At 45.1% G+C, this 25,106-nt stretch overlaps 1 protein-coding gene across 1 annotated transcript in view; it reads left to right on the top strand.

The window, feature by feature from the left end:
- LOC124035397 (A disintegrin and metalloproteinase with thrombospondin motifs 7-like) overlaps positions 1-24,729 on the top strand; it is a 46,964-nt gene extending 22,235 nt beyond the window's left edge. Inside the window, exon 14 of the mRNA XM_046348849.1 lies at positions 24,575-24,729. Within this exon, the coding sequence (XP_046204805.1) occupies positions 24,575-24,729 (155 nt within the window). The remainder of the gene's footprint in view (positions 1-24,574) is intronic.
- Positions 24,730-25,106: the final 377 nt, after the last annotated feature.

Genomic DNA, 25,106 nt, shown 5'->3' with positions numbered 1-25,106 from the left:
GACTGACTCAACAGCCATGTCTAATATAACCAGTAAACTCAATGCTTCCTAGTTAGTTGAGAACGACTGACTCAACAGCAATGTCTGATATAACCAGTAAACTCAATGCTTCCTAGTTAGTTGAGAACGACTGACTCAACAGCCATGTCTGATATAACCAGTAAACTCAATGCTTCCTAGTTAGTTGAGAATGACTGACTCAACAGCCATGTCTAATATAACCAGTAAACTCAATGCTTCCTAGTTAGTTGAGAACGACTGACTCAACAGCAATGTCTGATATAACCAGTAGACTCAATGCTTCCTAGTTAGTTGAGAACGACTGACTGAACAGCCATGTCTAATATAACCAGTAAACTCAATGCTTCCTAGTTAGTTGAGAACGACTGACTCAACAGCCATGTCTGATATAACTTCAAAACGTTGGATGGCAAACTACATCTGGCATCTTACAGAAGTTAATGCATACATTTTTGTACTGGTCCCCTGTGGGAATCAAACCCACAACCCTGTAGTTGCAATTGCCATGCTCTACCAACTGAGCCACGCAGGACTCTTTCATCGATCCTGTTCTGAGATATACACCTCTAATGTCAAGCCACTGTGGTTTCTGTATTGTTTATTCTCATCCTAACAGCTTGTAGCAATTATTGATTTTCGAGAAAGAGAGAGAGAGAGAGACCTCTCCAAGAAACATACTGTAGCCATGCTATCACAAGAAGCATGTTACAGTATATATACCTTATACAGGACATGGAAAGGAGGAAGGGGAAGGTGGAAGGTGTGCTAACTTGGTTGACTTGCGTGTGTACATGTTTGTGTCAACGTGTGTGTGTTCATGTGTGAATCCCTGGGGTTTAGTGGAGGGGTCAGTCTGAATGCCATAAACAGCCTCCAGCAGGGATTGAACAGTTCTCTGACCCTCCTGTTCCTCCTTCCACTTCAGCCTCTCTCCCATGGGTCACTGGCTTTCTCTCACCCTAATTGAAGTGTGCCACCTGCTCCCCACCAAACACCACACAAACAAGATTACTCAGTGGAAAATCTGATCCTTGTGAGAAAGGTGGCTGGCTCTTCTCTGTCGTGTGTAAAGCAAAGAGAGAACCTAACTGTGTTAAAGATTGACCTTTAGTATGTATCATGCGAATGCAACACGAAATATGTTATTATATACATTTTAAACATATAGTGAAATAAAATGGCCAAATATGAATTAATAGTCCATCAGTTTTCAGGGCTGACCCAAGTTTTGTAAACTACAAGACTGTTAGCCCACTGAGCTAAAGCATTAGCTTGGAAAGCTAACACAAGTCTAATCACGCATTTAGAGTTCACCGAAGCACCTCTGCTACAGATGTACCTAGAACAGTGGTTCCCAACCTTTTCTGAACGGTGACACACCTTGATGCGCTGAAGAATTGTTTTTGTGGTTAATGACCTCCATCTCATCTGATCCATATTCAAAATCATCTATTTTCTGTGACAGATGTTTTTATAGATTAAACAGGGTTTATTTGAACTATTTTCATAGTTCCTTAGTCATGATTCATTTGTGTGTACAAATGAATCAGAACGCCCTTTAAGAGCGTTCTGCAAATCCCTGCTAGATATATGTTTTTTAGATCTGGTAAAATCTATATTTAGTTTTAAACCGTTTGGACTACAGACAAGTGTTTTTCTGCATTGTAAAGCTGCAAACATAGACCCAATGCCATGCTCTGTTTGTTGTTGGCTGTGCTACAATTAAACCTTATCCCTGTGCTAATGGTTCTCACAGGCTCACAGAAGTGAGTGTTTCAAGAAATAATGAAGATTAGGAAAGGTTTCGTGGCACACCTGAGAGTTCCTCAAGGCACACCAGTGTGCCGTGACACCCGGTTGAAAACCGCTGGTCTAGAGCTGCACATAAAGTGGCATTCATTATTGGCCCAGCTTATCTCTCCCTCTATCAGCCGGAAACACATATTACAACTTTAAAGACTGACATTATCATCGACTCATTTGACTTTCTAAATGAACGTTAGCCTTATTTCTACCTTTCCAGTCACGTCTATCTCACTCCAATCACACAGGGACCTTTGTCTTGTGGTGCATAATTACCTTGGCCACCCTTGAAACGGACTAACTGAACTGTCATTTAAAAACCCATAGAAAATTGCCTTGGCAGTGTTTGCTAATTAAAATAGGATTTACATTGTTGGGTGCTGTGTCCATTTTAGGTCTCCCAGAAATATCTCCCCAAACACTATCTTCAAAGGACATGTTTTTTTGTGTTAGAATGGTGTTTTCTGAGACCAGTTTGGGGGCTGCAGGGGCAGTATTGAGTAGCTTGGATGAAAAGGTGTAAACGGCCAGCTCCTCATTCTCAGTTGCTAATATATGCATATTATTAGTATTATTGGATAGAAAACACTCTGAAGTTTCTAAAACTGTTTGAATTATGTCTGTGAGTATAACAGAACTCATATTGCAGGCAAAAACCTGAGATATTCCACTTCCTGTTTGTATTTTTTCTGGAGGTGGCAGATTTTCAACCAAGCTCTCATTAAGATATGGATGAGTTTTCACTTCCTACGCCTTCCACTTGATGTCAACAGTCAATAGAACTTTGTCTGATGACTCTAATGTGAAGGGGGGGGGTCGAATGAGACAGGAAATAGTCACCACTGCCACGAGTTGACCATGCTTTCACTATGCACGTTCACAGGGGAAGGACCTGCGTTCCACCGGTCATCTGAAGTCATTGTAATTCTCCGGTTGGAATGTTATTGAAGATATATGTAAACAACATTCTAAAGATTGATTCAGTACATCGTTTGACATGTTTCTACTGACTGTTATGGAACTTTTGGACATTTCGTCACGTTATAGTGGCTTTGTGACTTTGGGATTGTTTACCAAACGCGCTAACCAAAGTAGCTAATTGGACATAAATAACGGACATTTTCGAACAAATCAAGCATTTATTGTGGACCTGGGATTCCTAGGACTGCATTCTGATGAAGATCCCGTTAGCGGGATTGCAGCCATAACAAGTTTTAAGGAGATACGCACTGGGCACACACATCAATCATTTCAACAACTAGATGTGATTTACATTTGGTTGAGTTGTCAACTACCATGAATTCAACGTGAAAACAACCGTCACCACATTATTGGATGAAGGTCTCTTACATTGATGATTTTATTTACAAATCCAAATCGTTTTCCAAGTTTATTCAAAGTCAACACATTTTTTAATTTTTAATTGAAATGACGTGAAAAGGTTTATTCAACCAGTTTTTGCCCAGTGAGTAATAGGATAATAACACATAATAGTTCCCTTCCTGATTCAAACATATCTGAGCTCTCCGCTGGTGGCAGGTGCCATCCTGAAATGATACCTTGATATCACAACGTCTTGCATTTGATTGACAGTTGTTACCTCGTCTAACCTTTTACCATTCTGTGTAAACCAATCTTCCAATGCCTGTCACTGTTGAAATTGACGGTAGAGGTGAAAATCTTTTGAGATGGGCTTCTCATCCAGAATACATATTTTACATGCATCAAACTACAGTTTATAATCCCTAAGGCTCTTTAAAGACTGGTACGTGTTGAAATTGATTTTACGAGACAGTGCAGTAGCGATTCAGAATATTTATGTGCAGTAATTAAGCGAGGAACCACTAAATCTTAGTGGGAATAAAACAGCCCTTAACCTATCCTGAAAGGATTTGATAGCTTGATATGGAATGTCATCACTTCTGCATTTTATTATCGAGGACAAACCACAAGACAAAAAGGAGTGTCTGGGTTTTGGGTCTTGCCCTTGAGTTTGATTCATAAGGTTGTGAGAGAGAGAAGAATCCATCCACTCAGAGCAGGTCCAGTGCCAAGACTGTGGTTAATGGTGGCCATTTTGAAAATTACTGCCACACAAATGAGTTGTTGCTTTTGAAAACTGGTCAAGTACCAGATGTGTTAATTTAAAGCGATACTTCATCCACATTTCATTACAAAATGGCGTATTTGTTTCCTTATCCTAAAAGCAGTATGGACAAAGAGAGACACTAACCGCTATCCTTAGAATTTTCTAACTAAAATCATTTACATTTTAGTCATTTAGCTTATGTTCTTATCCAGAGCGAGTGTTAGTTCACAAAAACAATTGTGAAGGGGACGGGTGCTGTGGGGTTATTCAAAATATTTTAAGATCAAGAATGTTATGACCAAGGTAGGAAAAGCTATATGATCAGTTTTTACTGAACACCCTGGCTGTATAAAGTGTCACAGAGAGAGATACTGAAGAGGATAGCAAGGCAGACTGACTTCTTACCCATCCATCAACCAGACTGGTGCTTTATTGCTACAGCTGGTGGGTTTGGCTGGTATTGACTTGTTTGTATCCTAAGGCTAGCAGATTGGAAGCGTAATCCTAGAGCCATCTGTTGAATAGGCTGCTGTATAGACAGTTCAACCACAGGTAATGGGAGATTTATGTTGTCTACTACGGTAGGAACGTTTTTAAAGACATGCATTGTTACTTGTTAAATATACCAGACATTGCACCGTCACCGTCTGCCTTGGAGGGATATAAAAGGAAGAATATAGCAGACTGGGGAGTCCAGGAGTCAACCACATTTGAACTCACATGTCGACCACATTGTTCAGACTCTTCTATGCAAAAATACGCACCGCAGTTTACCAGTCTCCCCCCAAAAAAAAAATGAGTTGCTCTAGTTGCTATTGCTAATTATTTGATTTCAACACGTATTCAGAATAGGCCCACGCCGTTACATAGAAAGTACAGTATGCAGACTTCTATTCTGTTTTGAATTAACATCACAGTTCAGGCCTTGTGGTAATCCACTATATTTAGTAAAGTTGTCAACATCGTGCTTGCGATGTTTTGATTTGAAGCTTCTGAACGAGGTTGCTAAGCTATAAAAGATAACAGCATCAGCGTTGTAGAGACTTCTCCTCTAACCATTCCCATAATGGTGTGGAATGTCTGTTGCTATTTCACAAAGCCTGTGGAGTACCAGACCACAGTTTGCCACCATAAATGCCTTTTTGTTTGGGCTGGTTGGGATGGTTTATCACAAGAATAAGAATGAGAGGTTTTGGAATGGTTGGCGTTTGATAAGTGAAAGCAGAGAGTGAATAAGGGAATTGATCTTGATGGCTGTCATGCCTCTGTCTTTAATGGAAGCCTTGAGGTCCTTGACCCACATGGGTTTGGGCCTGGAGCTCCAGTTCTGTTGAAACAGAGGAAGGTTCTGACTCATGGCCAAGTCCACAACAACTCTTGGCTCTTGGCTGTGCATGTAATTCCATTATATGGGTGTTGATAATGGCCCACTGTGTGTCAGTTTAATTGCATAAGAATGTCTCATTATTCTTCGGCTGAGGACTGATTGTGACATAGGCACCTCTGTTCTCAACCCGGAAAAAAAGCATTACTCTAAATGTAATGTTATTGAGAGACAAGTTATTTTGGCTCATTTGCAGTGTCTGTGGTATTTGGACTTGTGCGCTCCGTTGAGCAGTCCACATCTCTCTTGCAGCACAATTATATTTTAGTGATCAATCAACGAGGCCTGCTTTTGCAGATTTATTTCAATAAGATTTTGGCATGCAAAAGTTTTCCCTTCAAAAAACACTCAAGGCTAATTTGCGCTGTCTGTGAGGTTGGTACTCGCATGCCTTGTGAAGACAATTGGTTGGCTAGTACGAAGCTTCTATTTTTGTGTTTGCAGATATTTTATTATTTCTGTTTGTCTGTCTTTAGGATGTTGACTGGATACATTTTCTTGTTGAAATATTGATCTGTGGTATAAAACCATAATCTCTGTAATCCTGTCTCTGAGAGGGGTAGTGGCGCAGATCCTGTCTTAACTGCTGACATTTACAACTACCCAGAGAGGTGTTTCTTCAAATCACTGAGGTATGTCATAATGTGTGTTGAGAATGGTGGCCATTTTGTCTTTTTAAAGTCTCTGTGTGGTCCATCTCCTGGAGGATTTGACCTTGGTATGACTTGGCCTTGTCCAGATTACATCATGGAAACAACACTGGTTGAGGGCAGTTGTAAATCACTGTTTATTAAGCTTGCAGCATAATCTTTGTAGCTAACAATTCAAAACCACATTGTTATGATGTGCTGAATACTTATAATATAGTGTTTTATTTGACCCCAATAACTACCGGGGATATGCGTCAACAGCAACCTTGGGAAAAGGAGAGAGAGCGAGAGAGAGCAAGAGGACCTAACTCACTCTTAAATTAATCAAAACAGGAACATTTTACATTTGGGTAGAAATTAAAAAGGAAATGATCTCAGCAGAGAAAAATGTCCTCCTGTGTGCTACCTATATCACCCCACTAGAATCCCCATACTTGAATGAAGACAGCTTCTCCATCCTAGAGGGAGAAATCAATCATTTCCAGGCCCAGGGACATGTACTAGTCTGTGGCGACCTAAATGCCAGAACTGGACAAGAATCTGACATCCTCAGCACACGGGGACAAACACCTACCTGGAGGTGACAGCATTCCCTCCCCCATATGCCCCCCTAGGCACAACTAAAACATCATAACCAATAAAAACGGGTCACAACTCCTGCAGCTCTGTCGCACACTGGGTATGTACATAGTCAATGGTAGGCTTCGAGGGGACTCCTACGGTAGGTGGACCTATAGCTCATCTCTTGGCAGTAGTACTGTAGACTACTTTATCACTGACCTCAACCCAGAGTCTCAGAGTATTCTGTCAGTCCACTGACACCCTTATCACATCACAGCAAAATCACAGTCTACTTGAACAGAGCAATACTCAATCATGAGGCATCAAAGCCAAAGGAACTGAATAATATTAAGAAATGCTATAGATGGAAGGAATGCAGTTTGGAAACCTACCAAAAAACAATTAGGCAACAACATATTCAATCCCTTTTAGACAACTTCATGGACAAAATGTTTCACTGTAATAGTGAAGTTTTAAACTTGGCAGTAGAAAACCTAAACCATATATTTGACCTCTTAGCTTCCCTATCAAATCTAAACATTTCTAACAGACCATGAACAACAATGACAAATGGTTTGATGAAGAATGCAAAACCCTAAGAAAGGAATTGAGTAACCTATCTAACCAAAAACACAGAGACCCAGAAAACCTGAGCCTACACCTTCTTTATGGTGAATCACTAAAACAATACAGAAATACACTACAGAAAAAGAAGGAACAGCACGTCAGAAATCAGCTCAATGTAATTGAAGAATCCATAGACTCTAACCACTTCTGGGAAAATTGGAAAACACTAAACAAACAACAACACAAAGAGTTACAGTTGAAGTCTGAAGTTTACATACACCTTAGCCAAATACATTTAAACTCAGCTTTTCACAATTGCTGACATTTAATACTAGTAAAAATCCCATGTTTTAGGTCACCACTTTATTATAAGAATGTGAAATGTCAGAATAATAGTAGAGAGAATGATTTATTTCAGCTTTTATTTCTTTCATCACATTCCCAGTGGGTCAGAAGTTTACATACACTCAATTAGTATTTGGTAGCATTGCCTTTAAATTGTTTAACTTGGGTCAAACGTTTCGGGTAGCCTTCCACAATCCACATAATTTTCATTCCTCATGATGCTGCCTATTTTGTGAAGTGCACCAGTCCCTCCTGCAGCAAAAGCACCCCCACAACATGATGCTGCCACCCCATGCTTCATGGTTGGGATGGTGTTCTTCGGCTTGCAAGCCTACCCTTTTTCCTCGCAAGGGGCGGGACTCTAACCTGGAAGCTTACAAGAAATCCCGCTATGCCCAGGGCTAAGAATGAATCATACTACACCGGCTCAGACGCTCGTCGGATGTGGCAGGGCTATAAACTATTACAGACTACAAATGGAAGCACAGCCGCGAGCTGCCCAGTGACACGAGCCTACTAGATGAGCTAAATCACTTCTATGCTCGCCTCGAGGCAAGCAACACTGAGGCATGCATGAGAGCATCAGCTGTTTCGGACGACTGTGTGATCACACTCTCTGCAGCCGATGTGAGTAAGACCTTTAAACAGGTCAACATACAAAAGGCCAGACGGATTACCAGGATGTGTGCTCCGGGCATGTGCTGACCAACTGGCAGGTGTCTTCACTGACATTTTCAACATGTCCCTGATTGAGTCTGTAATACCAACATGTTTCAAGCAGACCACCATAGTCCCTGTGACCAAGAACACAAAGGCAACCTGCCTAAATGATTACAGACCCGTAGCACTCACATCCGTAGCCATGAAGTGCTTTGAAAGGCTAGTAATGGCTCACATCAACACCATTATCCCATAAACCCTAGACCCACTCCAATTTGCATACCGCCCAAACAGATCCACAGATGATGCAATCTCTATTGCACTCCACACTGCGCTTTCCCACCTGGACATAAGGAACACCTATGTGAGAATGCTATTCATTGACTACAGCTCAGCGTTCAACACCGTAGTACCCTCAAAGCTCATCACTAAGCCAAGGAACCTAGGACTAAACACCTCCCTCTGCAACTGGATCCTGGACGTCCTGACGGGCCGCCCCCAGGTAGTGAGGGTTGGTAACAACACATCCGCCACTCTGATCCTCAACACGGGGTCCTGTGCTCATGTGCTCAGTCCCCTCCTGTACTCACTGTTCACCCACAACTGCTTAGCCAAGCACGACTCCAACACCATCATTAAGTTTGCAGACGACACAACAGTGGTAGGCCTGATCACCGACAACAACGAGACAGCCTATAGGGAGGAGGTCAGAGACCTGGCTAGGTTGTGCCAGAATAACAACCTATCCCTCAACGTAACCAAGACTAAGGAGATGATTGTGGACTACGGGAAAAAGAGGGACGAGCATACCCCCATTCTCATCAACGGGCTGTAGTGGAGCAGGTTGAGAGCTTCAAGTTCTTTGGTGTCCACATCAACAACAAACTAGCATGGTCCAAACACACCAAGAAAGTCGTGAAGAGGGCACGACAAAACCTATTCCCCCTCAGGAAACTAAAAAGATTTGGCATGGGTCCTGAGATCCTCAAAAGGTTCTGCAGCTGCACCATCGAGAGCATCCTGACCGGTTTCATCACTGCCTGGTACGGAAATTTCTCGGCCTCTGACCGCAAGGCACTTCAGAGGGTAGGTGGTACGGACCAGCACATCACTGGGGCAAACCTGCCTGCCATCCAGGACCTCTACACCAGGCGGTGTCAGAGGAAGGGCGTAAACATTGTCAAAGGCCCCAGCCACCTGTCATAGACTGTTCTCTCTACTACCGCATGGCAAGCTGTATCAGAGTGCCAAGTCTAGGACAAAAAGGCTTCTCAACTGTTTTTACCCCAAAGCCATAAGTAGCATTTCACTGTAAATACCTGTTGTATTCGGCGCACCTGACAAATCAAATTTGATTTGATTCGGATGGGATCGGGTACTGATACTCTCAGGTCTATGTGACCTGATACTATCTGGTCTATATGAAATGGGTCCAGTTGTCCTTGGGTCCGTTCGGAACCGGTCTCTATATTTCAAAAACATATATTCGGTGCGGGTGTGAAAGACGCAGGTCCATTTCAGAACGGGTCTAACTTTGGACCCGTGAAGACCTCTAGCATGCGTGCGTATGTTCACTCATGTGTGTTCATGCATGTGAGTGTGTGTGTCTATGTGTTCATGCATGTGAGTGTGTGTGTCTATGTGTTCATGCATGCGAATGTGTGTCTCTGTGTATTCATGCGTGAGCCATGTGAGTGTCATGGCTATCCCCCCCAGAGGGAAGTGTGTGTACCTGGACTTTACAAAGTGTCAGGTGTGTCATGCCATCAAGGTCTTATGGGAGAGAACCAGTCCAGGGTCTCTGCCATACCTTTCTTACCCAGAAGCAGAAACGTACAATCCCCAGAGTATGTCCATGTGACTGCCTGGCATGCCAGTCTTCAGACTGACTGTTACTGACGGACTGGGGAGTCTTGGTACTGACTGACTGGGGAGTCTTGGTACTGACGGACTGGGGGATACTGGTGCTGACTAACTGGGGGTCCTGGTACTGACTGACTGGGTGGTACTGGTACTGACTGACTGGGGGTACTGGTACTGACTAACTGGGGGTCCTGGTACTGACGGACTGGAGGATACTGGTGCTGACGGACTGGAGGATACTGGTACTGACTAACTGGGGGTCCTGGTACTGACTGACTGGGAGGTACTGACTGACTGACTGGGAGGTAATGACTGACTGGGAGGTACTGATACTGACTGACTGGGGGTACTGACTGACTGGGGGTACTGGTAATGACTGACTGGGGGTACTGGTACTGACTGACTGGGGGGTACTGATAATGACTGACTGGGGGTACTGATAATGACTGACTGGGGGTACTGGTACTGACTGGGGGTACTGGTACTGACTGGGGGTACTGGTACTGACTGGGGGTACTGATAATGACTGACTGGGGGTACTGATAATGACTAACTGGGGGATACTGGTGCTGACTGACTGGAGGATACTGGTACTGACGGACTGGGGGATACTGGTGCTGACTGACTGGAGGATACTGGTACTGACGGACTGGAGGATACTGGTGCTGACTGACTGGGGGATACTGGTGCTGACGGACTGGGGGATACTGGTGCTGACTGACTGGAGGATACTGGTGCTGACTAACTGGGGGATACTGGTACTGACTTACTGGAGGATACTGGTGCTGACTGACTGGAGGATACTGGTGCTGATTGACTGGAGGATACTGGTACTGACGTACTGGAGGATACTGATACTGACGGACTGGGGGTCCTGGTACTGACTGACTGGGAGGTACTGACTGACTGGGAGGTACTGACTGACTGGGAGGTACTGACTGACTGGGAGGTACTGATACTGACTGACTGGGGGTACTGGTACTGACTGACTGGGGGGGGTACTGGGGGTACTGGACTGACTGACTGGGGGTACTGGTACTGACTGACTGGGGATACTGGTAATGACTGACTGGGGGTCCTGGTACTGACTGACTGGGAGGTACTGGTAATGACTGACTGGGGGTACTGGTAATGACTGACTGGGGGTACTGGTACTGACGGACTGGGAGGTACTGACGTACTGGGGGATACTGGTACTGACTGACTGGGGGATACTGGTGCTGACTGACTGGGAGGTACTGATGTACTGGGGGATACTGGTACTGACTGACTGGGGGATACTGGTGCTGACTGACTGGGGGTACTGGTGCTGACTGACTGGGGGATACTGGTGCTGACTGACTGGGGGTACTGGTAATGACTGACTGGGGGTACTGGTACTGACTGACTGGGGGTACTGGTACTGACTGACTGGGGGTGCTGACTGACTGGGGGTACTGGTAATGACTGACTGGGGGATACTGGTGCTGACTGACTGGGGGTACTGGTGCTGACTGACTGGGGGTACTGGTAATGACTGACTGGGGGTACTGGTACTGACTGACTGGGGGTACTGGTGGGCGCATGAATCTCATTATGGTTTGTTAATGCTACATAAGCAGCACTATAACACATATAATAACAATAGCAACCTGATTTGAAGAATACTAAAGAATACTGGTGTGGTGGCCGTTTTATGTAACATTTGTAAAAGCTCTGTCCTACACTGAAGTGCTCCACACCATGAACAAAAGTAGAGCCGTATGTTCATATGCTCACAACATGGCCTCTCACTGACTCAATAACAGTGAACATCAGGTGTCTTCTATGGTAGTGCTGCTGGTGCAGTGAATACACTGTGCCTTGTTCTTCCATTAGCCCTGTAGAGAGCCAGATGAAAGACCCCGTCAGTCTTTCTTCCTCAAATTGGACCAGTCCACACAAAGCCTCAGTTCTTTACATTCTATTACAGGACCTTGGATGAAATAGTTCATAAGAGAGAATTCATGTGGTTTCTCTGCCTGGAACCCCAGGAGAAAAGGCTAATAAGACAGACAAAAGCTTATAGAAAAACATGTATCAACCTGGTTGGATTGGCACTGAGCAGGTCTGTGTTATCACACGTGTCCACCTGTCTGATACACGTGGTAGGGGACATTAATGGAGCTTCTTTGGTGGAAAGTCATTCATTCTGCTGTTGCCCCCTCTCTACCATGTGAATCATATAAGCAGACAGAAGGACTAGTCAATAAGGGGCTAAGAATAAAACGAAATAAAATACCATTTAAAAGGCCATTTCTGTCAAACTTCGCTCTCATGCTTCAAACAGGAAGTGTGGTATGGTGTGTGTGTGTGTGTGTGCGCTACATAGTGAAGAAGACAGAGGTAAAGCATGAGCCAGCATGTGATAAACAGTTACATTTATCATCTATAATCCACTTACAGCAACAGGGAAATCAGTGTATGCTTCAGGCTTCCCTCATTATGCTTCAGGCTTCCCTTCCTAATGCTTCAGGCTTCCCTCATTATGCTTCAGGCTTCCATCCATTATGCTTCAGGCTTCCCTCATTATGCTTCAGGCTTCCCTTCCTAATGCTTCAGACTTCCCTCATTATGCTTCAGGATTCCCTTCCTAATGCTTCAGGCTTCCCTCATTATGCTTCAGGCTTCCCTCATTATGCTTCAGGCTTCCATCCATTATGCTTCCGGCTTCCATCCATTATGCTTCAGGCTTCCATCCATTATGCTTCAGGCTTCCCTCCATTATGCATTAGGCTTCCCGCCCTTATGCATCAGGCTTCCATCCATTATGCTTCAGGCTTCCCTCCATTATGCTTCAGGCTTCCATTCATTATGCTTCAGGCTTCCCTCCATTATGCATCAGGCTTCCCTCCATTATGCTTCAGGCTTCCCTCCATTATGCTTCAGGCTTCCCTCCCTAATGCTTCAGGCTTCCAACTCTAATGCTTCAGAAAATCAAATCAAATGTGTTTATATAGCCCTTCGTACATCAGCTGATATCTCAAAGTGCTGTACAGAAACTCAGCCTAAAACCCCAAACAGCAATCAATGCAGGTGTAGAAGCACGGTGGCTAAGAAAAACTCCCTAGAATGGCCAAAACCTAGGAAGATACCTAGAGAGGAACCAGACGATGTGGGGTGGCCAGTCCTCTTCTGGCTGTGCCGGGTGGAGATTATAACAGAGCATGGCCAAGATGTTCAAATGTTCATAAATGACCAGCATGGTCAAATAATAATAGACTTCCAAACCCTAATGCTTCAGGCTTCCAAACCCTAATGCTTCAGGCTTCCAACCCTAATGCTTCAGGCTTCCAACACTAATGCTTCATGCTTCCCTCATTATGATTCAGGCTTCCCTCATTATGCTTCAGGCATCCCTCATAATGCTTCAGGTATCCCTCATTATGCTTCAGGCTTCCCTCCGTTATGCTTCAGGCTTCCCTCCCTGATGCTTCAGGCTTCCCTCCCTGATGCTTCAGGCTTCCCTCCCTAATGCTTCAGGCTTCCCTCCCTGATGCTTCAGGCTTCCTCCCTGATGCTTCAGGCTTCCTCCCTGATGCTTCAGGCTTCCCTCCCTAATGCTTCAGGCTTCTCTCCCTAATGCTTCAGGCTTCTCTCCCTAATGCTTCAGGCTTTCAACCCTAATGCTTCAGGCTTTCAACGCTAATGCTTCAGGCTTTCAACCCTAATGCTTCTGGCTTCTCTCCCTAATGCTTCAGGCTTTCAACCCTAATGCTTCAGGCTTTTCTCCCTTATGCTTCAGGCTTCTCTCCCTAATGCTTCAGGCTTCTCTCCCTAATGCTTCAGGCTTTCAACCCTAATGCTTCAGGCTTTCAACCCTAATGCTTCTGGCTTCTAACCCTAATGCTTCTGGCTTCTCTCCCTAATGCTTCAGGCTTTCAACCCTAATGCTTCAGGCTTTCAACCCTAATGCTTCAGGCTTCTCTCCCTTACGCTTCAGGCATCCCTCTATTATGCTTTGTACAGTTTCCTTGTTAACTCTGTTTGTACACTCCTCGATTCCTCATCTCTGTCCCTTAATGTTTCTGTCCAGCACCTGACTATTGGATGTGTGCATGGGGCGGCAGGCTGCCTAGTGGTTAGAGCATTGGGGCAGTAACCGAAAGGTTGATGGATCGAATCCCTGAGCTGATAAGGTACAAATCTGGCGTTCTGCCCCTGCACAAGGCAGTTAACCCACTGCTCCCCGGTAGGCCACCATTGTAAATAAGAATTTGTTCTAAACTGACTTGCCTGTTTTTAAATAAAGGTTCAATTAAAATCAAAAAGGGTTTCCTATTTCCCTACCTGGTTTATTACTATGGACAGTGAGGGGAGGCCTCCAGGCCTGGTTTATTACTATGGACAGTGAGGGGAGGCCTCCAGGCCTGGTTTATTACTATGGACAGTGAGGGGAGGCCTCCAGGCCTGGTTTATTACTATGGACAGTGAGGGGAGGCCTCCAGGCCTGGTTTATTACTATGGACAGTGAGGGGAGGCCTCCAGGCCTGGTTTATTACTATGGACAGTGAGGGGAGGCCTCCAGGCCTGGTTTATTACTATGGACAGTGAGGGGAGGCTGCCAGGCCTGGTTTATTACTATGGACAGTGAGGGGAGGCCTCCAGGCCTGGTTTATTACTATGGACAGTGAGGGGAGGCCTCCAGGCCTGGTTTATTACTGTGGACAGTGAGGGGAGGCCTCCAGGCCTGGTTTATTACTATGGACAGTGAGGGGAGGCTGTCAGGCCTGGTTTATTACTATGGACAGTGAGGGGAGGCTGCCAGGCCTGGTTTATTACTATGGACAGTGAGGGGAGGCCTCCAGGCCTGGTTTATTACTATGGACAGTGAGGGGAGGCTGCCAGGCCTGGTTTATTACTTTGGACAGTGAGGGGAGGCTGCCAGGCCTGGTTTATTACTATGGACAGTGAGGGGAGGCTGCCAGGCCTGGTTTATTACTATGGACAGTGAGGGGAGGCTGCCAGGCCTGTTTTATTACTATGGACAGTGAGGGGAGGCTTCCAGGCCTGGTTTATTACTATGGACAGTGAGGGGAGGCTGCCAGGCCTGGTTTATTACTATGGACAGTGAGGGGAGGCTGCCAGGCCTGGTTTATTACTATGGACAGTGAGGGGAGGCTGCCAGGCCTGGTTTATTACTATGGACAGTGAGGGGAGGCTGACAGGCCTGGTTTATTACTATGGACAGTGAGGGGAGGCTGCCAGGCCTGGTTTATTACTATGGACAGTGAGGGGAGGCTGCCAGGCCTGGTTTATTACTATGGACAGTGAGGGGAGGCTGCCAGGCCTGGTTTATTACTATGGACAGTGAGGGAGGCTGCCAGGCCTGGTTTATTACTATGGACAGTGAGGGGAGGCTGCCAGGCCTGGTTTATTACTATGGACAGTGAGGGGAGGCTGCCAGGCCTGGTTTATTACTATGGACAGTGAGGGGAGGCCTCCAGGCCTGGTTTATTACTATGGACAGTGAGGGGAGGCCTCCAGGCCTGGTTTATTACTGTGGACAGTGAGGGGAGGCCTCCAGGCCTGGTTTATTACTATGGACAGTGAGGGGAGGCTGTCAGGCCTGGTTTATTACTATGGACAGTGAGGGGAGGCTGCCAGGCCTGGTTTATTACTATGGACAGTGAGGGGAGGCCTCCAGGCCTGGTTTATTACTATGGACAGTGAGGGGAGGCTGCCAGGCCTGGTTTATTACTTTGGACAGTGAGGGGAGGCTGCCAGGCCTGGTTTATTACTATGGACAGTGAGGGGAGGCTGCCAGGCCTGGTTTATTACTATGGACAGTGAGGGGAGGCTGCCAGGCCTGTTTTATTACTATGGACAGTGAGGGGAGGCTTCCAGGCCTGGTTTATTACTATGGACAGTGAGGGAGGCTGCCAGGCCTGGTTTATTACTATGGACAGTGAGGGAGGCTGCCAGGCCTGGTTTATTACTATGGACAGTGAGGGGAGGCTGCCAGGCCTGGTTTATTACTATGGACAGTGAGGGGAGGCTGACAGGCCTGGTTTATTACTATGGACAGTGAGGGGAGGCTGCCAGGCCTGGTTTATTACTATGGACAGTGAGGGAGGCTGCCAGGCCTGGTTTATTACTATGGACAGTGAGGGGAGGCTGCCAGGCCTGGTTTATTACTATGGACAGTGAGGGGAGGCTGCCAGGCCTGGTTTATTACTATGGACAGTGAGGGGAGGCTGCCAGGCCTGGTTTATTACTGTGGACAGTGAGGGGAGGCTGCCAGGCCTGGTTTATTACTATGGACAGTGAGGGGAGGCTGCCAGGCAAGGGGGAAGGTGGAACTTCTTTGCAGCCTGATGTGTGCAGGGGGCTGTGACTTAGTGCAAAGCCTTCAGTCTCAGTGAAGTATCCCAATCTCACTTTCTCTTCTCTTATTTCGCTTTAATTTCTCTCTCTCTGTCAACCCCCCCCCCCCCACACTCTCTCTCTGTCTCTCTCTCTGTGTGAAAGTTGACAGCGCTGGGCAGCTTCCACAAGTCAGTAACGAGGGGTACTCTGGGGAAGCCCCTGTCCAAGGAGAGACTCATTGATCCAGACAGACCGACAGGCCGGCTAGGAGTTCCAAACCCCACAGCTCCCTCTCCAAAGCGCTTTTCCCTGAGCACACACAGACAGGTTCGGTAGAAAGTTTGAGATTTAAAGTTGGAATTGATAGACACTAAACAGAAAACAAGATCCCACAAAACCCAAAAGGAAAATGACAACTTATGTGTGATCCCCAATCAGAGACAACGATAGACAACTGCCTCTGATTGGGAACGACACGCGGCCAAAAACAAAGAAATAGAGAACATAGAATTTCCCACCCGAGTCACACCCTGACCTAACCAAACATAGAGAACATAAAGGATCTCTAAGAGAACATCTCTAAGGTCAGGGCATGACATTAGGCTTCCTGTAACTTCCATCATGTGCACATTTCATATCAAATTAAATGTCCATTAGTTTCACGTGGAATTCTCGTGTTGTTACATTTTCATGTACTAAAATTCATTTGTAATAGTTATTGTGTTTTTTCCAGGGCATTTCGTCTCGTTATCGCCATAGTTTTAGTTAGGAAAAGTAGGTTGTTGAGTATTTTTCATCATGGTTGTTGTTGACGAAATTAACACTGTTGTTGATGTAGCTTTAAACCAATGCGTTGTGATCCTCTTGCCAGGTCCAACCTCTCCCTGGTCTACTGGCCTGCATTTCCAATGTGAATGAGGTCATCCTGTCTCTCCCGGAGTCATGCCCCAGTAGTACGTCTAATAAACCCTGGGTTATATTCAGTCACTGTGAAGAGGAAACGGTACAGTACAGTGGCGTGGGACGAGAGTACGAGGTCTGTGAACAAGAGGTTCCAGTTGCTTCAAACTTCCCCGGTGCTATAATAGTCCATGGATACTGCTGCTTCCAGTACAGTTTGAGAGTGGAAGGCCAGAGGAAGTTCACATCAAGCAGGCCTACAGGATGTGCCTCTCTCCCCCCTCTCTCTGTATACTGTCATGTTGTTCCATGTGGGAGGGGTTGGACGGTTAGTGGGGGAGTGGATCATACCATGAGAAGGGGAGGTGGTGAGGGGGAGGGGTACAGGAAACAGTGCGGGATAGCATTTCAGCTGTGACCTCTGACCCCTGTGATGTTAGGGCGCTCTGTGATCTGGGGCAGCATATGGAAATTATGTTGCGCTGACAGAAGCTTCTGAGGACTGAGAGATGAATTGGTTTCTCTGTGGTGGAGCTGGTTAAGACAGGAGGGTAGTGGATTTGACTGAACCCTCTGTGGTGGAGTTGGTTAAGACAGGAGGGTAGTGGACTCGACTGAACCCTCTGTGGTGGAGCTGGTTAAGACAGGAGGGTAGTGGACTCGACTGAACCCTCTGTGGTGGAGCTGGTTAAGACATGAGGGTAGTGGACTCGACTGAACCCTCTGTGGTGGAGTTGGTTAAGACAGGAGGGTAGTGGACTTGACTGAACCCTCTGTGGTGGGGAGCTGGTTAAGACAGGAGGGTAGTGGACTCGACTGAACCCTCTGTGGTGGAGCTGGTTAAGACATGAGGGTAGTGGATTTGACTGAACCCTCTGTGGTGGAGCTGGTTAAGACATGAGGGTAGTGGACTTGACTGAACCCTCTGTGGTGGAGCTGGTTAAGACAGGAAGGTAGTGGACTCGACTGAACCCTCTCAAGCCATGGCTTGTCTTCCAGCCCCCAGCTACAGTAGGGGCGAAAAACACTGAGGCGGATTGTTAAGTACTTTGCGTGCACCCATGTCTGTTCAATGATGAAGTACAGTAGGAGGATTACTGTATGTGGAAGAGTTGTGTGGTGCCGTCTTAGTTGGAACATTTGACACAATAATGTTCTTGTTCCTAACTTGTACAAGTCTGAACAACCGGAGTTCATCTCACTGTTTATTAGCTCAAGATTGGCTGTATACTGTTTTATTATTTGTTTGTATGTTTTTGTGATTTGTTAGATATTCATCATTTTAAAATGGTATAAAGTAATGTATATTGTATGTCTTGGATGTGTGTCAGAGTAGATAGATAGAAGGCCTGCAGCCGGCATATTCTGTCCCACATGCTTCAGTCGATCTCGCTTCACAGTATACTGCGTTTTCTTTATTCCTATCACTGTGTATTGTGAAGCTGGCTGATGAAACCATATGGGAACAGAATATACTAACTACTACAGCCACTATCTCCCCCTTGACTACTAACGTTCCCCTTGACTACCTTGACATTCACCTAGAATTCCCCATTTAAGATGGCTCATCTACCATGATTCAGATTCATGAGACACTGATATGTTCGTATACCACCACTTTATTGCTGGTTATTGTTTGTATCTGTTTTGTATATTTTCTCCTGAATGTTCTTGCTGTTGGGCTCTGGTGGGTTAGATTTCCAAACTTGAAACGTACTTACCAGCTGTCCAGTGAGGGGGAAAAACATGGCTCCTCTAGCTAATTGGTCTGCAATGAGATTTGCTTGTTGTGAGATATTTGGTGAAATGTACAAAATATTACCCTGGACTCTATGATTTAAGCAAGGAGTCAACTCAGGATGGCAGTGATGTTGGAATCTCAGCATTACAAATGACTCCAGTTCCTAGAATAGTTTCAGCAAATGGTCTGTGCCAAGAAAGGCATATTTATTTCAATTTCTAATGCTCTTCCTGGGTTTAATATGATAACAACCCAGCTCTCTGGGGTCTTGCTACCTAGCTTTACAGCAATATTAGAATTTGATTGGAGAAGGAAGCTTTGAGCACACTTAAAGCACACTGTAGACAGGATACCTCCATGCCAATTGCTGCTGACAAAGGTGAGTCATGGTTAAAAATAAAGCTTTGCTTTTCGGTGACTGTTTGTGTATGTGTGTATCCTGTCTGCTTTTATTCACAGGATTATGTCTTGTTTTTATTCAGCACCTGCAGCAACTCATCCAAACTCACCTTCCCTTCCACTGCTCATCCAGACACACCTTCCTCCCAGTCGCTACTCTAACTCATCCAGACACACCTTCCTCCCAGCTCATCCAGACACACCTTCCTCCCTCTAACTCATCCAGACTCACCTTCCACTGTTGCTACGCTAGCTCATCCAGACACACCTTCCTCCCAGTCGCTACTCTAACTCATCCAGACTCACCTTCCACTGTTGCTACGCTAGCTCATCCAGACACACCTTCCTCCCAGTCGCTACTCTAACTCTAACTCATCCAGACTCACCTTCCTCCCTGTCTAACTCATCCAGACTCACCTTCCACTGTCGCTACGCTAGCTCATCCAGACACACCTTCCTCCCAGTCGCTACTCTAACTCATCCAAACTCACCTTCCACTGTCGCTACGCTAGCTCATCCAGACTCACCTTCATCCCAGTCGCTACTACCTGTGGTGTCAAAGGTTGTTGAAAAGTGTGTAGCAGAACAACTGATTGCCCACCTCAACAACAGCCCCTTCACATTACACTCCATGCAGTTTGGCTTCAGAGCGAAACACTCCAAAGAAACGGCCAACTGCTTTCTTCTGGAAAATGTGAAGTCCAAGATGGACAAAGGGGGTGCTGTTGGGGCTGTGTTTCTGGACCTAAGGAAGGCTTTTGAGACTGTTAACCATGAGATTCTCATCACAAAATTGTCCAAGTTCAACTTTTCCCCTGATGCCTTGAGATGGATGAAATCATACCTTGAAGGCAGAACTCAGTGTGTCAGAGTGAGCAATGAGCTGTCGCCCACTCATAGCTATGATGTGGGCGTGCCCCAAGGGTCAATACTGGGGCCCCTCCTGTTCAGCCTGTACATTAATGATCTGCCTTCTGTCTGTACTGGGTCTGAAGTTCAAATGTATGCAGATGATACAGTGATATATGTGCACGCAAAGAGCAAACAACAAGCTGCACAATAACTCACTACTGTAATGGTCCAGGTTACAAAGTGGCTCAGTGACTCGTGTTTGCATCTCAATGTGAAAAAACTGTTTGCATGTTCTTCACAAAGAGGGCAACAGATGCTACTGAGCCAGATGTCTATGTGTCAGGGGAGAAGCTCCAGGTGGTATCCGATTTTAAGTACCTTGGCATCATACTTGATTCCAACCTCTCTTTTAAAAAGCATGTGAAAAAGGTAATTCAAATAACCAAATTCAACCTAGCTAATTTCCGATTTATATGAAATTGTTTGACTACAGAGGTAGCAAAACTGTACTTCAATTCTATGATACTCCCCCACTTAACATACTGCTTGACTAGTTGGGCCCAAACTTGCTGTACAACATTAAAACCTATTCAGTCTGTCTACAAACAGGCTCTCAAAGTGCTTGATAGGAAGCCCAATAGCCATCATCATTGTCACATCCTTAGAAAGCATGAGCTCTTGAGTTGGGAAAATCTTGTGCAATACACCGACGCATGTCTTGTATTCAAGATCCTTAATGGCCTGGCTCCCCCTCCACTCAATATTTTTGTTAAACAGAAAACCCAGACATATGGCAGCAGATCCACAAGGGCTGCCATGAGAGGTGACTGTATAGTTCCCCTAAGGAAAAGCACCTTTAGTAAATCTGCATTCTCTGTGAGAGCTTCCCATGTCTGGAATACACTGCCATCAGACACACATAACTGCACCACATATCACACTTTCACAAAATGCTTGAAGACCTGGCTAAAGGTCAATCAGATTTGTGAACATGGTCCCTAGCTGTGTGTTGCCGCTTTCCATGTTGTCTGTTGTCTGTAGCTTGTGAGGTGTGGAAACACTTTGTTGCTTTTATGAATTTTGTTTTGCTGCTTTTTGTTCTATGTTGCTCTGTCTGTATGCTATGTCTTGCTTGTCCTATGTTGCTATGTCTTGCTTGTTCTATGGTGCTATTGTCTATATTGTAATTGTTTTTAATAACCTGCCCAGGGACTGCGGTTGAAAATTAGCCGGCTGGCTAAAACCGGCACTTTTACTGAAACGTTGATTAATGTGCACTGTCCCTGTAAAAATAAAATAAACTAAACTAAAACTAAACTCCAACTCATCCGAACTCACCTTCCACTGTTGCTACTCTAGCTCATCCAGACTCACCTTCCTCTCAGCTCCTGGTTCTCAGGCAGTCCTGCCCCAGAGCACCACTTGAGGTTTAGGAGAATGAGGCAGAGAACAGAAGAGGAAGGCTTCAGTTAAATCCTTCCCTCCACTCCCCTGCAGTGGGATGATAAAGGCAGTGGAACAGTGAAGTCATTTCTAATACAGATGCTGAGAGTTTGGTTTTAACAGACTATGGTGAACACTGCTGAGATCTCTCTTTGTGTAGAGTAGAGCTCAAGACCATCTCAACTTGACTTTGTTACAGAATGGTCCTGTGAAGAGTTCTTAACTGTATTATAATAGCTTACGATAGATTCATTCCATTGCACTTTCCCATCATTGCTGGCCTTGTTTTTAGTTGGCAATTTAAACCGAATTGGTTACAGATTCATCACAATGTTCATGTAGCACTCAAGAAGACAACTCCATCGCTTACTATTCATTTTTCAATTACATTTCTCTTTTTAATGCAAGAGGCGATCGATCAGGTACAATCTCCCAATAACTCAACATCCTCGTCTCTACTTCTAAGGACATATCCTTGTGTTATCCTTGTGTTGGGGATAATGTTACAAAGGTAGCGTGTTACGTAATCTGATACGTTTTTATGAGTCACTAGTAATATAACGCTTTGCTTTCCATTCAAAGTAATATTGTATATCATATGTAATTTTTATTTATTTATTTATTTCACCTTTATTTAACCAGGTAGGCTAGTTGAGAACAAGTTCTCATTTGCAACTGCGACCTGGCCAAGATAAAGCATAGCAGTGTGAACAGACAACACAGAGTTAATATATTGCTATTTCAAGTAACTAATCCCAACAACTGTCTTCAATTTTCATTGTGATTCTAATCACTAAGATCTGGCTTTGCATTATCAGTTGAAGAAAATGAAAGATAAATCTTACTGTAGACTGGAAAAGAGAGCCTCTTCAGGACCGCCTGAGAGCACAGTGTAGCTCATTATTGTTTTTATTTCTGTTCGCTTTCAATAATCCTCCGGTAATGTTTTATTAATTGAATAATGTATTCCTTTTTCCATTTCATATTCACTGATGTGCTTTAATGGTGCTGCGAGAGGATAAATATTCTAAAGAACTCCTGCCCTCATTTTCCCTCGGCAACCGTGGCTTCAATCTATCATTCCCATAATACATCTGCAGGCGCTGAAAACCATTTTCAACCATTACAAAAGGTTATCTACAGTCACAAGCCTTATCATTTTGCACCCGATGGGGATAATATTTAGTTATTAAACCCCACATGATATTTTTTAATCTGGGATTTCTCAGGGGAATTATTTGAAATGTTTTAATTATACAGTATTTGTCTAAATTTCCCATTGACAGCGAGGTATGATTTGATCTGAAGATATACTCTACTAAGTTAAAATCATACAGGGTTGATCTCCCTTCCAAAGCACAGATGAATGTGGACGTATACCGCATAACTATATTGTTCTTCATCACTTTTAACGTCTCATAAGTGTCTTTCATTTGTATGTTTTTGTTGAAAGGATCTGTATTGCTCGGTCAAAATGGACATCGTCAGCAACACTCACTACTATCAGTAAGATCTGGTACATTCCAGGCCTGAGGCCTCAGCAGACTTTAATGTCCCCTTTCTCTCTGTCTCAGATCAGGCCCCTATATGCTTTACATGTATATTTTAGCATAGGATTTGTCTTAATTACATCATGCATACAGATGATAATGATTTGGCATCGTTAGCGTCTCATACTAGCTATACCTTGTTTAAGTGACCTTGGATGACTGGTTAACTCCTCAAAGGAGGTCTGAGACCATTAGTGATGAAAGATTAGGAAAACTCATCACCTTGTAAAATGCACATTAACTGATTTGGCTGCGACGATGATGATGCTTCTCATTATGTAACTTGTGAAATGTCATTATAATATTGTGCCTTGAGCAAATCACATTATAATGAAGCAATCTCGTTGTCATGAAGACATGTTTCGTTGTGTCATTCCATCATACTCTTATGACATCCATGTAATGTGAACCATGTGCTGCTTCGCTAGTGGTATTTGTGGCTGTAGCAAGTCGTTGTCATGCTGTTAAGTCCCTCTCAGCTTTCCCTATATGAGAAAACCATGCTTGCATTTTGGTTATTTCACAATCACAATCACATTCTCACCACACATGTAATGTGAACCATGACTCTGACATACTGTATCTAATGAGTGTTGATAGTGTCTGTGCTTTTGTATTGCTGTAAGGCTGTGCCTTTCAGATTCCTTTAAGTTGTTGTCCCCATGGTGCACATCTCTGTTGAATTCAGACGTCCCAGTGCCCTGACCTGAAGGAGCCTGTCAAGCATTCATAACACAAACAACCCTCGTTAGCGCGCCTCTGTGAGCCTTGTTAGTGCTCCTCTGTGAGCCTTGTTAGTGCTCCTCTGTGAGCCTTGTTAGCGCTCCTCTGTGAGCCTCGTTAGCGCTCCTCTGTGAGTCTCGTTAGCGCTCCTCTGTGAGTCTCGTTAGCGCTCCTCTGTGAGTCTCGTTAGCGCTCCTCTGTGAGTCTCGTTAGCGCTCCTCTGTGAGTCTCGTTAGCGCTCCTCTGTGAGTCTCGTTAGCGCTCCTCTGTGAGCCTCATTAGGGCGTCTCTGTGAGCCTCATTAGGGCGTCTCTGTTAGCCTCGTTAGGCGCCTCTGTGAGCCTTTGTTAGCGCGCTTCTGTGAGCCTCGTTAGCGCGCCTCTGTGAGCATGAGCAGGAATGCCTGAGTCATCTGAGTAGTGACCTTTGAACTTAAGGGGCTCAGTGGTCCCAGTGGTGTGTTGTTATTCAACTTTTAAAATCCATTGTTCATAGTACAAAGTCTAACTCGGGTCACAGTCTCTACTGGGCATATGTAGCAATTATCTTTTCTATTAAGGGAACTTAGTTATGCAGAAGCTGTTGGTGTCCTTATTATACAGAATTGTCTCACAGATAACTCTCTCTGTGCCTCTGTGTGTGTGCCTCTCTCTCTCTCTCTCTCTCTCTCTCTCTCTCTCTCTCTCTCTCTCTCAGGGCTCACGTGTCTTCGTGACCGCCTCACGTTCCGTTTCTGTCAGACCCTCCAGTGGCTTGGCCGATGCCACCTGCCCGCCGTGCGGACACAGTGCTGCAAGACCTGTGGCCGGCGTTCATACAGACATGGCAACGAGCGCACATCCCGTCGCTGAGGTCAGCGATCAATATAGGTGGACACGGTCACCCACACTCTTACACTCTCACACGCACAGACATGGACACGCACAGACATGGACACGCACAGACATGGACACATACAGACATGGACACACACACACACAACACATACAGATGATCAGGTAGCAGCTCTGGACCTGCAAAATTGCAGCATCCATCTTGTCCATCTGTCATTGAAGGGTGAATTGAGCTGGATACACACACAATTTATCATACAGGTCTAGTGTCAAATTGGTAGCTACTCTCACCCTGCTGTCCTGGCTGCTGGGTCAGATCTTCTCAGTGCTGTTGGGATAGAGCCACATTCTGGGTGGTAGGAAAACTATACCTGAGCTGTGCTTGATTAGTTTTC

The sequence above is a fragment of the Oncorhynchus gorbuscha genome, linkage group LG05, assembly GCF_021184085.1.
Source record: "Oncorhynchus gorbuscha isolate QuinsamMale2020 ecotype Even-year linkage group LG05, OgorEven_v1.0, whole genome shotgun sequence".
NCBI classification, from domain to species: Eukaryota; Metazoa; Chordata; class Actinopteri; order Salmoniformes; family Salmonidae; genus Oncorhynchus; species Oncorhynchus gorbuscha.
Note: the sequence above shows the minus strand (reverse complement) of the source record. Positions and strands in the feature narration are given on the sequence as shown.